We start from the raw sequence: 19,356 nt of genomic DNA on the forward strand, positions 1-19,356 counted from the left end.
GATTTTCATGCCAATATCGTGTAATCTGAACCCATCAGTTCCCAACTTCATTCCAACCTTAAACAAATTCCTGTAAAGTTTTTTGTTCCCGCAACATGAGTAGAACAAGAAAACACACAAAAATGGAAAAACATTGGCCGCGTCTCGTGTCCAACAAAGATCCAGCCCCGGATTCCAACCAGACACAGGCACCAAAATAAAATCTAACCATGTAATTGATAGGAACATTAAAAAAGATAAGTCTAAGTGACTCAGCAGTGACTTTGTCCGATGTCAGCATTTGCTTATCTTGATATTGGTGGTCATAATTCACAATGTGGAGCTCAGCTCCTTATCAAAAACAGTAAAGCAACCACATCATACTCAACAGAACGTATTTAATTATAAAGGATAATTAAGTTAAAATACAACACGATTACATACAAACACTGTAATGGTTCTAATGTACAATTACAAACGATTTATTCATGACACTAAAAACATTGTACAAAATTTGAGCATGAGATAAACCGCCAGGTTCAACCACTGAAGTAAAGGCATCTGATTGGTTGTTTTGTAGTTACAGATGATGAGGAAGAACATGGCCCACTGACCTGAGAGCAGTCTTAACAGGATCAACAAAAAACAGGCATCAAATCCAGCCTTGCATTGTTCAGTCATCGAGCCATTAAGCCATCAGTAAAAGTGAACAAGAAAAATGTATTCAGTGTAAAAGCTGAAGATGTACCGTAAGTTTACTATGAGGTGCTGCAGTGTAGCTACTCGAGGTGGATTTCATTATTTGAAGGGTCGAAAAGAAACCCGTGTGGGAGGCCTGGGGCTGCCAAAACTGTGTCATGGGTGTCAAAGCAGAAGCAAAAGGTGCACACAAATGACTAACATGAATATCTTGTATATGATAATTAGCAGAGCAGTTACTTTGAATAATATGTTTGCACAAAATTCTGAGTATATATGGCTAAAACCTAAAAAAACCCAATACTAACATAGTTGTTTTTATATTTATGTAAACATTTCCTGCTGATAAAAAACAACTTTGACATGAAACTGCAACTTTTCTGGAACAACAGTCACGGTGGTCACAGTTGCATATAACTGTAAAATGTAGTGTAGGATGAGAAGAAAAGCATCAAGAGTCAAAAACCGTGACTGCTGACTTGAGAAAAGGTGCATTTAAGTCATCTTTTAAATGAATTTAAGGATACATTATCATTCAAAAGTTAGTCTCCCTGTCAGTGCATGTTAAAATGTTACTTTTGTTTGATTTCTGCAAGCAAACTGTTAATAAAAGAGCATAATCTCAGAGTTTCTTCGAATAAGTTAATAATCAGACTGCACAATTTATTGATTTGTGTGCACAAGATGGTTTTTTTTGTTTCCACTGTGACACCAGCAGGTCTTTGCACAAACTGGACTGTGTTTTGTTGTTAGTAGCTCACTTGTATTAGTTGTTAAAGCATACTGAAGAGAAAACTTGAAGTGAAATAATGTGGTTGTGTAATTTAATAAATATCATTGTGTTTCCCTTTAGTTTCCCCCCAACAGCAACAAGTTTTCTATTATTTCAACACCTTTGGAATCAGGAAGGAACTACGATGAGAGCCCCTGCTATTTGCTGCGACACACCAAGACTCTCAGCAAAGCAGTCGTAGGTGAGCATAGTCATAAAATCCTCCCAGGTGTCTTCGGGTTATAGTTGCGCAGGTGGAAAGAATGCACGCTATGCTTGGCACAAGAAGAACTGGTTGGTCGAGAATGATGGATCACAGGTTTCTGCACAAAGCAGCCTCTTCTAGTCTAGTGAGTCTCAGGAGACTCGCATATGCTGCCGGTCTGAAAGCGCATTCAGCAGTCAAACAAAGCTACCAATTGCTGCTGTACTAGAAGTTTCCTCTCTGAACGGCAGTTACAGTCAACGTTTTAGATCCTTCATTTGACCATAATAAGGGGAATTTTAAATCACATTTGAATCTGTTACTGTACAAGGCTTGCAGCAAATGTTCATGTTTGGATTCAAGTGATTCTGATTTTGTTTTCAGGGAGTGTTCTAAGTCCTTCTTCCAACGTGTTGCACCCTGGCTGATGTGCTAATAACGGCTGGCATCGTCATAGGAGGTCAAGTCCTGGTCGAAATAATCCTCCAGCGTCCACTGCAGCGTCTCGAATGTGGGTCTGTCCTGGTCGTTTTCCTTCCAGCATTCCATCATAATGTCATACAAGACTTTGGGACAGCTGGGGGGACTCGCCATCCTGTAGCCCTGAGGAACCCTCTGCACTACCTGATAGTTTGTCATGGCTGCAAGAATCACAGACAGGACATGAGTTTTAATCTAACAGGAGAACACTCTGCTCACGGTTGTTACGAGATTTTATGATAGTTACGTAAGACTTACTTGGATAAGGCATCTGGCCGAATGTCATGATCTCATACAGCAAAATTCCAAAGGACCAAACATCTGATTTGATAGAGAATTTGTTACTGTGGAGGGCCTCTGGGGCGGTCCACTTCACAGGAAATTTACTTCCTTCTTTGGCTTCATATACATCTTCATTTTCTTTCTAGAAACAAAACAAAGTATGCAATAGAAAGCATTGGTGTAAACTTTGGACAAACAGACATGATAAGATAAAATTTGAAGTGGAATTAATACTGTAGACAATTTATCAGGCTCTATAAAACTAAGAGAATGCTGATGAGCTCTCGTTTCACTTCAAAGCATGAAAAACACTCTTCAAATGCATGAATACTGATACGTGAGGAGGAGTATAACACTTGATACATGCATCATACAAAACCACTTTAAACATCAAACCCACCATGAAGACCCTGGCAAGGCCAAAGTCAGCCACCTTGCAGATGTTGTTCTCGCCCACCAGGACGTTCCTGGCTGCCAGGTCTCTGTGGATGTAGTTCTGCAACTCCAGGAAAGCCATGCCCGACGCCACCTGGGCAGCCATCTCGATTTGGTCGGAGATGCGCAATGTGTCACCTTTATCCTCTGAAATTCAGGGAAATAAGCAAATGATCAGTCACAATTTCAGCCAAATTTTCATCGGTAGTAAAGGAGGAAGGAGTAATTGTAGATTTGCTGTAGTATCCGGTTTAGCCATTACATGACGTCTCCCATAGAATAATGAGATAGAGTTAAGGGTGTTTGCTGACCACCCACATGGGCCACACAAAACATAAAATGAGCACACTTTGCACACTTTTCTGAATGCATCATTTGTAAACTGCAAATGATTAAGTAAAATTTAAACAAATTGTGCTCTTAAGTAACTCATGCCTAAGCTAAATAATGTTGTAGATCATTGCAGATAATTAGTTGCTGATTCTGTGATCTGGCCAAAGTATAAAATGCTATCACAGATGATTTTGTTGTTCAGAGGTTTGAAAAGATGGTCATTTGACATGTGTTTTTACAGTTTAAGAAACCAACAGAAGAGTTATTCACAGACAGTTAACACTAGCTAGCACTTTGACAGAAACCTGTCAGATATTATTACGATATTATTATATTTTACCATAATTAAATATTTTACTTTAGAGACTACGAATGTGTATACTAGTTAGTGAAGTATTGATCTATTAATGAAGCTATGTTAGCTGAAGCACTTTTAAATATCATGAGTATTTTTTTGCAAATCACAACTTTCATCTCTTATTAGTTAGAAAGCTGCAATTAGATGCATTTTTTTCTGAAATTCTTCAGCTTAAAACTAAATATAAACAGTGCAAAATGCTTTATCCGCTTATTGTTCTAAGAAGTTTTCATTTCAAGAAATCAAAATTCAAACAAGTTTTTTGTATATCCATTTAATTTGAAGTCTCATATATAGTGTATTTTGTGTTTTAGCAATGAATAAGCTGTACCATTGATACTTGTCCACCCATAAAGGCGATTTCATAATTGGACTTCACCCTAATTCGTCGAGGCAGATGACCGCCCTCCTTGAGCCTGGTTCTGCTAGAAGTTTCTTCCTAAAATAATGGATTTTTCTCCTCCTAATGTTGGCAAATGTTTGCTCAAAGGGAATTGTTGGGAGTCTATCTACAACATAATATTAGAAGTGCTGAACTTACCATGTGAAGGGCACTGAAATAACTTATGCTGTAAAATGGTGTTTTATACTGAAACGTGAAATGATTGAACTTCCCTAGTACTGAGCTGCTGACAGATTGACCCCAGACAGAGGTTTTAAAGTTCACTTAATAGAACTGACACCTATAAGAGTCTCTAAACTACAAACACAATTTTAGTGTCGATTGTCCGAAAGAAACCAAATAAATAGCAGAAAAGTCTACAGTATTTGTTATACTTCATGCTTGCGTGACTTGGAGCATGTCCTGGCCATAGGCTGTTGCAGTAGGAGAGTGTGTGGTGATTTATGGTAGATTTGGGTCATTACACAAGATGAATACAACACGGCGCAGCGAGTGCACGAGGTCAGATATGAAGCAGATGAAAGCTCTTTAGTCCAAATGCTTATCAACATCAGTCACCATCTTCCTACTGCATTAGATTCTCCACTTTGTGACGTCAGATGCAAGTAGAGCTGAACGAGATGCACAAGATGCAACATGACATTAAAAGGAACTGAGGAGAAGATGCTGTTTCATTCTGGCAGGTTGACTGTAACACAGCTTGAAAACTGGCCTGACCGGCACCAGGCTAATCTGAGTAGTTACATTTCCATGGTAACTCATATGAGAGGTTAGAAAACAAACAATTTCCCGATAACCTTACATGATCCTTGCATAATAGTAAAGCAGCTTAATGAAAAGTGATACAGCATAGCTGAAAACACACCTGGAACATTATTCTGTCTTCCTTCTTGCCGACATTCTGGCACCATTTAAAGCATACCAAACTAGGTAGTAGCAGTTCTTGTTTGCAACATACCCATGAATGTACAGATAATCATCACTGGACTACAGTGATACTGAAGAAATGCCCATTTCATGACTCTCAGGCCAGTTCTAAAGTTAAAGTTAGCATTTTTATGCTACTAAGTGGGTTTGTAGACATCAGGAACAAGACACAAAGTTGGTGGAGTCGCCTTACAGGAAACATGCTTGCCTTAGGCTGCATTCCAAATTTCATATTTATCCTTTTACTTGAAGGACGTACTACTGCTGCCTCACAGAGTACACAATGCTTCACATGCAGTCTGCCTACAACTGGATCATACTGCTTCGTCATATGGAGTCTTAAACTTTGACCATCGCGGTCTATCGAGTGAGATGAGTGGCTCAAACTTATTTATACTTGTACATGACACTGTGACGTATGTGACGTAGCAGCACAGGAGATTGTGGGTCAGAATTCCCACAAAAGCATGCCGAGCTGTATACTGCAAAATCTTTCCAGTATTTTTGGCATACTAAGTTTGACATTCTATGTATTGCGACAAAAATCATTTTCTGGCATTCTATATAGTATGGAAGTATGGATATTGGAGCACACCCTTACTGAAGAGAAGGTGGACACTTCTCTTCGTTATATAGAAAGATCACATGGCATGTAGCATTTGCCGAATTCCAAATTCCCACACAACCCTCTTCTCTCCAGATCTACAAAACACGTCGACTGAAATGGTAAATTCCCGTGACCCTTCAAGCCTGCTTGTGAGAGTAAAGAGCTGAAATATTCTTCTACAACGAAGACGGAATCCTCTCTGAGCATCTCAGGGCAAACCTCAGAACACAACCACTGCTTGTAGGCACTGAAAGGTATCAGAAAAATATACTGGGGCATCTGACCAGGGCGTCACATCGATAACTCCAATCACATTCAGACTACAGGGCACTCCCAGATTACATTTGAGGGAATTATATATCCTTTCTGACAAGGAAATGTCTTCAGATTTCCCAGGAGGAGCTGTAGGAAGTGGCTAAATATCTGGACATCTGGGCTACTTTGCTCAGACTGCTGCCTCTGCAACCTGACTATATATAAGCAGCAGCCAATGGTATTTGTAATGGACCTCCAAGATAATGACAACCTCTAAAAGTGACAGTCAGATTGAATGTAAATATATGTTTACTGCATCCATTTGCTGTTATTTATGACTTCAAGAAGTGCAGTTTTTGACAAAATTGCAGCAATCAGGCCCTAAAGGTTTAAAGGTACCTTAACTACCTCATTGAGCTGTCCCAGCCCTGCAGCTCAAACTGCTGACCCCATTGTTTTCAGATCACAAGCATGCAGGTCTCTTTTACCAAACACAGTATCTTTATCTCATTTGCCCCATCTTACAGCTTGAAAACCCATGATCTATACTGTCAAAACTGTCCAATCACAGACATCATACAAAAAATTAAATAAACTCTAACAAAAAACTGTCTTCCACAGAGAACTCTTTTTCTACTGAGATTTGTTAATCAAATTAAACATTTTTACACTGAAAACACATAAATCCAAGAGAAGTCATGCTAATCTGGTTTAAATGGAGACAAGTGAAACCAATTCCTTTCGCAAGATGATCTCAACCTGTCCTGCCATACTGGCCTGGTGCCAATAGATAACACCGTGTGGAAAACATTGTGTCATTGTCTATTTAAAGCAGTGCAGAATGACCCAATCCTAATTAATCAGTAAGTCAGACTTTAATCTACCTTATTCATCTTTTATTAACGCTTTTTAGCACAATCATTAAGCTAAAAATCAGAAAAAAGCAGCACCTAACATATTTTTTGCATAATTTAGGATTTTATAGTCGGTCCTAAAGTATTGACATCTAAAATACTCAAGACTGGGAACCTGAAATTAAGTTGGCACACGAAAAACCAATTTAAAGGCTCCTGGAGTAACTGCTGAACATAAAATGTACGTAGGATCTAAATGAGTTTATTTGCTCAGGTGTAAGTCTCTGCACCACAGCCTGCCACAGGTGCTGAGACTTATTCCAAAGGACAACAGCCCTGGACTCTGATCCCGTCATAAAGCAGCTTATAATCGAAAGATCATCTTACTCTGGAGGTAGTCCAGCAGGCTGCCGTGGGTCATCAGTTCTGTGATGATGTAGATGGGCTCCTCCATGGTGCAGACGGCGTACAGCTGGATCAGCTTGGGGTGCCGCAGCCTCTTCATGATCTGAGCCTCTCTCAGGAAGTCCTCAGCGTCCATTGAACCTGAAAGAGTTGTGCAGTGGTTTTGGTATTAGATTGCTTCTCTAAGCCCGGTCTTTAAAGGTTCTGATGATGATGTGTATTTTTTTTTTCAGTAAATACCGGACCTGCTGACTATGACGTTCATTCTCCAAATAAAGAACTTTTTTGCTAAATATACCCAACACAGAATTTTACATTGTTTTAAATTCTGACAAATTAGCTTATAATAAATATCATTAGCAATTTAGAGGAGCTAAAAGTGGACATTTTCAAACAGAGTTTCGATACAAACGTAGTGCAAATATGGAATTCAATAAAAATCCTTTACTTTCCCATATATGACAAACTAAAGTTCCATACCAGTGACAACCAACTCCATGACAACTAAGTAAAGTCCATTCTCCAACTAAGACTGAGATGTGGTGCATGGATGTGGGAAAAGGTTATATAAAGTTTTTAAGTGGATCTTGGATTGAGATTTTTTTTTGTTTTTAAGTTTAAAAATGAACTTCCATGATCATTTTTCATGTGTGGGGTCTTTTTTTTTTTTTTGCTTTGGTAGATTGGCTTCCTACACTAAACATGCATCTCAAAACCCAGAAGGGATCACTATCTACTTACTTGTACCAAAAAAGACAACAGTACAGTGCTGCTGTGTACAACTCATACATGTTTTTTGTCATTTCATACTTAGGTAAGTGTAATTCTGTGGATTTCTAAGTCAAATAGTCAGATTTTTAATGTATTTTAACACTGATATGATCGGGTTATTCAGCTTAAGCTTGCTAAATTTTACGTATCATATTTTTCAAGCAGCATTACACAAATTAAAGTGAATATTTTTCCATACCAGGCTTGAGGGTCTTGACTGCAACTTCAGTGGTGTTGTTCCACAGGCCCTGAAAGACTTCGCCAAACTGCCCAGCTCCCAGCTTCCTCAGCAGCTTGATGGACCTGCGATCGATCTCCCACTGGTCGACTGTGTTGTAGGACAAACCGTAAGTAAGTGGAGCCTCCATCTGTGCAGACAAGAAGGGTAAAATGAGGACAAATAACAGACTTCAGAAAACAAACAGGATGCGGTTAGTCAATGTGGTGCTGTAGAGTCTAGTTACCTTTTTGCAGGGCTCACCCAGACGTACACAGAGGCCATCAGCCTGTTGGGAGTAATAATCCACCAACTCCTTCAGCGTTAGAAAGGACTTATTCCTCGACACGTAATAGTAGCCATTGTCCAGTTTTTTCAACTTGTAATGTTTCACCCTTCCACTGTCGAGTACTGAAAGATAAGTCAACATGCAGTAAACCAAAGAGTTGAGACCTGTATAAGTATGGTTTCCTTAAAGTATGCTCTAAAGCATCCAGTTCAACGCTTATAAAACAAGCACAACATATTCTATATTTTTGTTCTTCTTTGCTTTTTTGTAGTCATCATTGCATATCCTCATTAGAAAATTGTGTTCAACTGTGATTTGAAGCAGCATCCAATGATTTTTAGCAACATTTCTTTTTTATTAAATTCTTATCAATGTGTTAGCAAAATATTTTCACTTCTAATGGACACAGAGCAACATTAGCATACAATTAAATCAAGTTTCTAGACACTTAATGAATGTAAATCGAGTATTCACTGTTCTTTTAGCTCCAGTTTTGGTCTCCACCAACACCTTAGAAAAACATGTAGTTTTTAAGGAAGTAAATGCTACAAAATATAAATTAGCTAATTGCTAGTTGTGCGTGTCTGTTATTTCATGTCAGGCAGGTGGTGTACAGTGAATTTATTAAAGTTTTTCCACTGGAAACAACTGCATCAGGCTGCATTTCGTAAAGGTGTTAATAAAAGTAGCAAGACATTAAAGGCACAGTCTGTAAAACCAAAACAAAAAGCTAAAATTTACTACAAAAAACCTTGAAATGACCATGAAAGCTCATTATTATCACTATTTAAAAAATAATAATAAGCAGGTTCAATATTTTTATGTAATTTCTTTATATATACTAAACATCTGTCATCATTTACTGAACCATATCAGGGATAATTGTTGCATCAATACAGGTTCAGACACTGAAACTGAACATTAGTGAATATTAGAAAATGAATATTCACACAATGATCCAGTTTAATGAATCTGTTTTCATGCGACTCGCACACACTGAGTGAATCAACCTGGGGTTGGAGCTGTGAAACGAATTAGGTCATCAAATGACTTCAATGAATGGACATGGAAAGAATTCAGCCAAGGTGAAAAGAGCAAGGCCATAGTATGAAGACAGATTAGTATGGAGAGAGATAAAGTTATCGTACTGTGTTTATGGGAGCACAGAGCTCTATTTATTTAACTTGATGACCTTGGAACCATTAATCATTTGAATCAATTGCAGGGAAGAATAACTTCCTGAACAATGCACGGGCTGTTTGGAAATGTGTGTTCTGTGTCAAAGAAGTACACAAACAACAAAATGCTAGCTAGCATGACTCAGTCTATGAAAATTATATTAATAATGTGAAATGACAAGTAAAATTGTGCTTACTGCTTTAGGGGAAGGACCTCAGATAAAAATCTGTATTTACAAAGTTCTCCCTAATGCTATTAATATTTAAACCAGTTTATCTCACCAACTTATGCCAAAAAGTGGCCGATACCCAAATGTATGGCGATCATCATCATCACTGTGATGACTAAAATGTAGCCATGAAGTCATAAAGTTACGGAACAGGCTGATTACGTGGGCAAATGGTTTGTTTTATTGCATTTTAATCCGTTCAGCGGAAAATCTGCCTATTTCATTCACTTTGGTTGTTGATTTAAAGGCGTCCTGTTGAATTCTGCCTTATAAACAAACATATATTATATTGCTTTAAGGCAATGAAAAATCGCTCCTATTTTGCAAAACACTGCTCCACATTTATTGTCCACCATTGATTTATGTGAATTTGCAAATGTAGCAACTATATATGGATTTATTATTATTAATTTATAAAAATAATAATAAAATAATTTACCAAGTGCAATAGCTGTCAGATATGCCACAAAATTATAATTAATGAGTGTCCAAAGTTACCTTCACTGTTTCCTACTGAATAAACTACTGCATGTCTATTATAAGGAGCAGTCCAGTAGAGGGGATTTGGACGCCGACCATCTTTACTTGCAAGTTCTCGTCCTCTGTATACTTGTCAAGTGAACTTAATGGAAACTTTTGAAATGTCACAAAAAAAGAAATGCAAATTACGCTTGTTTCCATTATTAACGGTTTTGGAGTGAATAAAGAGTAAGGTGGCTGTATATATCATACAGGGCTCTAATAAAGAAAGTAGAAGTAGTCAGAAAGGAAAACATGGCTTCATTATTCTTTTTACTTGAACTACAACTGTCCTCACAAAGCACATACCGCTGCATGCAGTTTGCATACAACTGGGACATACTCATTTTTCATAATAATGCAGATAAAACTTTGATGGTTGCAGTGTGAAATGAGCCGTCGTCTTTGTTTGCACCATCAGTGGATTAAGCTTGCTTATACTAGTGCGACATTTGTGAGATAACTGCGCACAGGAATGTGGGTCAGAATAGCCAGAAAAGCATGCTAGCTTACATACTTCAAAATCCAACCGGATGGAGTCAGACATGCGGGTATTTTGGTGATCTACATTTGACAAACTATGTATTTGGACACACTAAAGCTTTGGACAGTTGTAACTATTCTTTAAAGGCAGCTGGTATTAACCATGTTTAATGCTATCCAAAGGTGAAGACAAGGACAGAAGCAGAAATAGCTGATTAGTCATGTGTGTTCAATGCTTGCTGTGTCAGAATTTTTTCTAAAATGACTCCATATAAGTACTAACTCTTTTCCAAAAAGTCAACCACTTCAAACAATTGTAAAAACTTTTTGAAAAGGATTTTTGTTTGATATTTTTCCCCTTTCAATTATCTTTCCCTGATGCATACTTGAAAATGCAGAATAAAATACTGTATGGAAACACAGCTATCATCTTTTTACGGAAAAACTGCACAACTCTTAGTGCATGTGAGTGTTTGACAGTTCTAGAAGAGCTATAAGCAGTTAAAACTTCACAGGACACATTTAAATAATCGGCAGCATGTATAATAGGAGGGATAGCCCACCACAATCTTAGTTAATGAACTGACTTGGTTACATCATCTATATTAAGTTTGCCAACATTAGTGAACATACATTTAGGTGTTTTTAAGTTTTGCTGCAGAATGTAACAAAAGTGTGATTTATTGCTCGTAAAATCCACATTTCATTTGAAAGAAGACTGTCACTTCATACATTTATCCTATTTTAATGTTAATAAAGAGTATGTATAAATGGTAATAAATTGTCTTGTTGGATTCAGAAAAGAATATTGGAAACCTGAGTTGCTGCTAGTTCTTATTTTGCTTACCTGACAGTGAAAGCTCTCCTCTCTGACTTTCACAGTTTCTGATGAGGAAGGCTCCCTGCTGGTTCCCTTCCGCCAGCAGCATTTTCTCGGCATCCAGCCTCTTAGTGTCGGGAAAATACCATCTGTAGATCGGAATGTGAGCAAACAAATGTCTATGTTAGGCATGTTGCAGGTAAGAGCTGCAAAACACTTGCAAAAGATCCAATTACAAATATCACAACTGTTTGAATCGCGTATAGTAAAACCAAGCTGGATTACCACAAGGTAAATCAGAATACTGCTCTGGGGACTCTGAGCATCAGGGGGTTTATAGTTTGAAGGTTAGGTTGTGGCACTTATTTCATGGTAATATATATGCTTGCAAACTGATTGGCCAATATGCACCTGTAAAACACGATGCAACACAGGCAGAAAAATAACTTAAAATTCTGTCAAAGTCTTATTTGCACAGGACTAGTCCCGCATAGGGACCTCATCAAATTTATAATTTACACCCATGTTTAAATGTTGTTTGATGCACATCTGCGATAAATGCAGATATGATATTAATAAAAAGCCACATAACTGCTGAGCCTGTTAAAAGAAAATGTTCCATGAGTATCATCCACCTAATCATTCTGTGAGATCTTATTGAGTCTGTTCAATACACTTCCTCCTGCTGCTAGAAATACAAACAAGAGTAGATCAACTCAATGCTGAAAATAGTTCCTATCAAATCCACTGTTTCTCCCTGTTTGATCTGCTGAAAACTACTGCACCCAGCAGTTGTGGGAAGTTATTTAGCTTTTTTTTTTTTTTTTTTTTTTTAAAAGAATAAATAAAAGTATAAAACCACAATATGTTTTTAGAGATTTCCACTGGTTCCCACAGGAACACATTAGAGCTAGGAGCAGCAGACAGACTGGGAAAGTCAGAAAGTTATTGATTAGCGTTTCAAGGTTTTGGTCTTTTTATGACATTCCCTGATGCATTAAAAGGAAAGTATCAGCAGTCTCACCCTTTAAGGATTTCACTGCTTCAGTCCCTGTTTATTCTGAAACAATTGCAGGCTTCATCAAATAAATACAGATAAATACGTGTATTACATTTGCCCAGGGTGATTTAAGCAGGTTATTCTGGCCTTAATTACAATGAGAAAAGCTGTAGAAGCCTGAAACATCTGACCAAAATCTTGAACTGGTAATTAAGCAGTTTAACTTGTCACAAATGAGGCAAGACAACAACAGGAAACTGATATCATTAGAGGTAAAAATGGAAAGGTAAAAACCCTAACCCTGATTTAAAAAAACAAAACTGAGGCCGAACCTTTAATTTTCCATGACTCACCGATTTATAAAGGTTCATCCACAGATGTGATACGCTGCACAATTCACAGTCATTGTTTTTCCTGTCTGTCCGGTTTGCAACTCGGTGAAACTATGACACAATCGATGCCAAGACTGACTGAGGAACCCTGCGTTATTTTTATTCTTGTAAACAAAACAGGAAAAACCCGAGTACAGCTGAGAGGAAACACGTCTCAGCAACCTGCCAAGTAAAACACATAATTAATGTGTGTTGGACTTTTCTATGATGCTACATTTTCCAACAATTTAAAGAATGGTGGAAAAAAATGCTAGAAAATGTTTGACAGTGTTACCCTCCAGTATAGTCTTCAAGGGCCTTTCATAGAAAATTGAATTATTTGCCAGAAAAAACAGTTTCTGTCTTTATTTACAAGCACATCCATGAAATGTCACTTTAATGCCCTGTTGTTGTGAATTTTAACTCTACCTTCAGAAGAATTATTAACTTGTAAACCAGCACTTCCTGCTCTCAGTCAATAATTAACTAGTTTCAGCAGAGACTTAGACATAATTCAGCACTCAAGACAGAACAACATATCCTGCTTTCACATTTTTTACCTGTGTGGCGTGACAAAAAATTACATTTAAATGTCTCAGCAATCCCAGACAGTAAAGTAGTTGTAAAACCTACAAATCACACACAAACTCTGTTTTGAAAAGGGATCTTCAGTGGAATTCTGAGGTTCTTCAATCTCTGTTTTTGTTACTTTATAGTTTATTCTCCAGTACATTCTGAGTGAAACATTCTATCTTTTACTAGACTGCATTTATCTGACAACTTTAGGTTGATTAAGATGTGGAACAATTCCTGGGAGGAAATACTGCACAACAGAGTAGATTAAAGTAGTTTCACCTTTACACAAATGCTTTAAACATATAATGCAAAGCTCAAGCAGTTGGGGAATGGAGGAGAAATTTATCCAAGCTCAGTTAATTTGAATATTACTTTTTAGTCACATGTAAAACAACCATGTTTAACCAAAAATATACACAATTCCTCCTCTAAATAATAACAGAATAAAAATTTGAATTCATTTTTCAACATGCTGAATCAAAACAAGAATGGCCACCAGAGGCCATCTGCTTAACCATTGCAGCTTAGAAAAATCTTTTTTTGTCTTTAAATTGACAGAATATTTTTTTACCCAGATAGTTAGATGACTCTTTGTAGATTCAAAAGATACCTTAACCACAAAAAAAAGTGTTTCTATAGGACCTCCTGGGTTTTATAAACACAGCTAGTTCATTATGTTTCATCCAAAAAATCAAAACATGTGACACTTCATTCTCTAAATGACAACAAAATAGTGTTTTTTTCAACCATTTTTCCAATATGCTAAATCAAAACAAATATGGTCGCCCATTGACAATATACATAGCAATCCATCAATAACTTGATAAACAACAACAAAAAATTGTTTATCGTTCAAATGGTGGAATATTTTTCATTGTGATAGTTAAAAGAGTCTTTGTGGATTCTGAAGATACATTCACAAAACCAGCAAGTGTTTTTCAAGGACCTCCTGGGTTTCTCAAACATCTGGCTGTTAATTAGCTTCAGAAAAAACAAAGGTAACCTTCACATACTTAAAATATATTTTGAAACTTATACTTTTATCAGGACTTGGAACACAGTACTTCTACATGTGTAATATCATTACTACACATGAAGATACGTCTTGAATTTTAACCATATATAATAATGATAATAATAATTTTCATCCCCTAAATGACAATGTTGTTTTTTACCTATTTTTCCAACATGTTCAATCAAAACAAAGATGGCCACCCATTGACTATATCTATATATATATATATATATATATATATATATATATATATATATATATATATATACACATACATATACATACATATATATGTATATATATATATATATATATATATATATATATACATACATACATACATACATACATACATATATATATATACATAGCAGTCCATCAACAACTTGATAACTCAAACATTTTGTTACTCGTTCAATTGGCAGAATATTTTCACCCTGATAAAACAGTTTTTGTGGACGCTGGAAATAAATTCACAAAAACAATAAGTGTTTTTTTAAGGACTTCCTGGGTTTCTTAAACATCTAAAACATCTGGTCATTAATTATCTTCAGAAAAAAACAATGGTTAGCTCCACATACTTTAAGTATATTTTGATGCCTTTGTCAAGACTTGGAACAAAGTATTTATACACTCGAGTATCAGTACTGCATATATCTTTTAAATTTTAACCATCTGTAATAATAATAATAATAATAATAATAATAATAATAATAATAATAATAATAATAATAATAATATTTTTTTTAAATCATCCTTTAATTGACAACAAAATAGATATTTACCTAAATTTCAACATGCTAAATCAAAACAAAGATGGCCGCCCGCTGATGATAATAATCCATCAGCAACTTGACAAACAACAAAAAATGTTGTTAATCGTTCAACTGGAGGAATACTTTTCACCCTGACAGTCAGAAGATAGCTTCACAACAACAGTGAGTGATTTAAAGGACCTATAAACCCACGTCGTTGTACTTATCTTTCAGAAAAATCAACAGTTAGCTCTTTGACTGAATGTTTGCTAGCATGTGAGGGGCACAGACTGAGTCTACATCTTGTATTTTCTGGAACCACACTTACGGTTCTGCGTTGATACTCTCCACAGGAGCCACATAATTAGCGGGGATGTATCCCTTTTTGGAGGCTGAAATCCCGGTGAGGGCTTTGGCAGACCACCAGTCTCCTTGACTCTTGTCCAGCGCCTCTAACGTGTCCCCGGCGTTGAAGCTCAGGTCCTGGTCGGTTCGGGCCGAGTAGTCGTACAGGGCGACGTAATAATCCCCGGTTGTCCCCACCGGCAGCGGAGGTAGAGATCTGTTCGCATGGAAATTCGTTTCATCCTCTTCCTTAGCGGCGCGGTTCACTATCACAACGGCGGGTTTCTCCTCACGCTTATTTTCAGACTTTTTAAAACAACCCAGAAAACTGTCCCAACACGCGGAAAGCCTCTTCTGGATATCCATGGTGCGTTTACTTCTCGTTTGGTCTTCAATCACAGTCTGGCATGGTCAAGAACAAATAAGGAAACAGTTTGGGGAATTCTAGATGCCCTACTCATGATTCCCTGAAATGTATTTTAATAATCTCTCCGTCAGCAGCGATCTTTGACCTGAGCACACACCCAGAGCCACTTAAAATGAAGAGTTTCCTGGTGGAGGAGCTGGTACAAGTTGTAGAAATCACCTGCACCTGCTGAGGAATGGGGAGCGGCCAGAATGAGCCTCAGCCAGCCAGGTGAGTCCAGCTGCCCTCTGCTTGTAGGAAAGCCTCACTGCAGGGATAAACAGGGAGTTTTAGGGGGGAAAACAGGACTCATCCTGGAACAATTTGCAGAATATTTCCGGTTTTTCAGCTCCCAACTTGATGCAAGTCTATAAACAGTACCTATGTTCCTTTAAGATAAAGTTAACCCTCCTATAACCTTCAAATTTACTAACATCTATTATCCTTGGGCTCAATTTGACTCTAGCAATTTAAACCTCCAGAAAATTATTCCAATTAAAAATTTTCCCCAAGTTTATGTGTCAGGTGCTTTATGTCTTTTCGTTGACTACCTAAGTAGCCCTATCAATGAAACAACCCCCCACTCACTCCCCTCATACATCCAGAGTATTTGTTACGCGTCTATGGAGAAATTTGCAGATTACAATAAAATGTCACTGACTGACCCAAAATAAGAGAGATATATCTTTTTGGTGTTTTAATGGCTTTTTATTATTTCAAAGTACAAGTTTTTGTTCTCTATAACATTTGGAATGAAAAACTATTTCTGTTATGAAGAATAGTAATATGTATTATGTTTGGGGTCAATTTGACCCTAGGAAAAAGGAACACAGTTTCAAAAAGTTTAGGGCCTTAAAGTGTTTTGAAGATTATAAAATTGCATTTTATAGTGACCTCAATATCATCCAAAACAACCAAAAGAAAATTGTGTAAAATGTTGGTATTTCTTCTATGTTTTATACAGCTGAAAGCCTGGGGTCAAATTGACCCCAAAGAACACTGATGCATACAACACGTGTACAGGACATTGAAAACATATCATCACGTTAGGTTTATGTTCAGCCAGCTGTCCCCATTAAATTAGGAAAAGTCAAAATATATGAAGAAAAAAAATGATGTCAATCATTTATTTAGAGATGTTCACCTAATCAGCAGCCGGGAAGGTGGGCAGCTTTGCTCCCTCCTCCTCCCAGTCCTCCTGTACAACAACAAACCAGTGCAGCTGGCACTCAGGACAGAGCTCAGCATTTGTCTCTAGTTTCTGCAGGGACACCTCTGAGTCTGATGGGAAGAATGAAATAAATTTGAATGCAAGTATTCATTGTAATCCAGATGGATTGTTTTTAACTATTCCTGACGATAAGGTTTTACAGGCAGTTCAGTATTTGTAGTCAGCTAATGATTCTCCATTGAGTATCAAAATATTGCATCAGTTTACCTAGAACAAAATGATCAATAAACATGTGGAAATTTCTTGGTCGTCAGTCTTGAAGGGTGCATTTTAAGAATACAACTATGCACAGAAAACTCTGTACAAAAATCAACATGCTCTGCTGCACAACAAGGTTGCTGTGTCGACTGGGGCAGAAGAAAAACAACTGAGTGATTTGATAAGAAGGTACAGCAATAATGTGAGACACTGTCTCCGGGCCACCTGTTGCTGGCACAAAAGCCTTGAGAGATGATAATTTTTTATTAAAACCTCCTAGACAAACAGTCCATGTATCACTCCCATTTTGCCAATTCCTAAACCTAACCATCCAGATGAATGTGAAAGCAGTTAATAACGTTGTTGTGCCTACAGCTCCAGCTGTACCAGATACTAATTCTATTTTGGCCTCTTTGCCCCCAGATTCAAAGTATTACCCGGTTGTTGATCTGAGCTCAGCATTTTTCTCTATTCCTTTGCATCCAGATAGTCAGTATTTGTTTGCATTTATATTTAAAGGGCGTCAGTTGACGTCGACCAGGCTTCCACAAGGCTTTGTGGAGAGTCCAAAAGTGTGTGCAGCTGCGGTGAGACGCGATTTGGTGGATTTGCATCTGGCTGGTGGTAGCACTCTCCTTTCCTACGCTGGTGATCTATTGGTTGCTTCTCCATCTAAGGAGGCCTGCCATATTGACTCTGTGCTTCTGCTAAAGAGACTGGATGTCATGTATTTCTGCAGTATTGCAGCCCAAAAGTCGCCTATCTGGGTCATGTGTTGTATGAAGGACAGCAAGTGCTATCTCCTGAAAGACTGACACTGCTGAGAAACATGACACCCCCTAAGACTAAGAAGGAAATGCTTTATTTCTTGGACATGACGAACTATTGTCATCACTGGATCTATGATTATGCTACTATGGAATCTGTGTTGAGAGCTGCCACCCTGCAGGATGCTAACCCTGCAGTACAATGGACAGAAAGCATGCTTAAGACCTTTGTGGATTTAAAGACTTCTCTGGTTTCAGCTCCAGCCCTTGGACTGCCGGACTACATGCAGCCATTCTATCTGTATGTCATTGAGAAAGAGGGGTTTGCTTCGGGTATGCTGGGTGCACGGGTCACACTATTGCCCCGTGGTGTATTACTCATCAAGGCTCTGTATGGTAGTTCATGGTATGCCTGGTTGTTTAAGATCTGTGGCCGCTGTTGTTGCGCTAATAGAGAAATCTTCACCACTGGTGTTAGCTCATGACTGCTTTGTGTATGCTCCACATTCAGTTGTCATGATCTCCACTCCAGCCCTGCCTTTCTCCTTCCTTGTCCCCCTGCATCTGTCTGTGTCTGTCTAGATCTGTCTGTCCCTCTGGCTCCCTCTTCCTGCATCTGTCTGTCTTTGCGTCTGTCATCTGTCTCTCCCCTCTCTCTTCCTTCTGTGTCCCTCCTCCTTGGCTTACCTGCAGTCTGCTGATTGCAGCAAGTGGACACAGCTGCAATAATTAGCACACCTGTCAGTAATTACCTCCTGCAATATAAGCTTGGCTCTTTCATTCACTTGCTGCCAGACCTCACGTGGACTCAGTTCTCACCCCTGGATTCCCACTTGGATTATATTTAGTCCCTGTGCCATCTCCTGCCTGCCATTCCCTGAGCCTTATGCCCTGCATCCTGCTAGTCCCAGTCACAGCAATGTCTTATCACTGGTATGACACGGTAAACAGAGAGCATGGTTGATTTTCGCATTATTATTATTACTACAGGTGTAAATGCCTGCAAACTGCCTGTTCTCCTCAGCGAGGCAAGAGAGAATGAAGCGGCCTTGTAGTGGGAGGAGATGCCCCAGAATGCTGCCTTCAACCAGTCATTCCTGGGTGTGCTGGGGCAGCTGGGGCAGGCAGTGCTGGGTGTGCTGGGGCAGCTGGGGTAGCTGGGTAGGCAGTGGGCAGCCGGCGAGTGTGAGC

At 38.2% G+C, this 19,356-nt stretch overlaps 1 protein-coding gene across 1 annotated transcript; it reads right to left on the minus strand.

Moving 5' to 3' along the window:
* Positions 1-360: 360 nt before the first annotated feature.
* frk (fyn-related Src family tyrosine kinase) lies at positions 361-16,139 on the minus strand. Its single transcript, XM_023296951.3, has 8 exons — positions 15,547-16,139; positions 11,529-11,650; positions 8,230-8,393; positions 7,965-8,133; positions 6,977-7,135; positions 2,818-2,999; positions 2,394-2,559; positions 361-2,296 (listed from the first exon to the last, which is right to left on the minus strand). Exons 1-8 carry the CDS (start codon positions 15,927-15,929, stop codon positions 2,088-2,090), a joined length of 1,554 nt encoding a protein of 517 aa, XP_023152719.1. The 5' UTR covers positions 15,930-16,139; the 3' UTR covers positions 361-2,087.
* Between the last annotated feature and the right edge of the window lie 3,217 nt (positions 16,140-19,356).

Source organism: Amphiprion ocellaris, chromosome 12 (genome assembly GCF_022539595.1).
Source record: "Amphiprion ocellaris isolate individual 3 ecotype Okinawa chromosome 12, ASM2253959v1, whole genome shotgun sequence".
Taxonomy (NCBI): Eukaryota; Metazoa; Chordata; class Actinopteri; family Pomacentridae; genus Amphiprion; species Amphiprion ocellaris.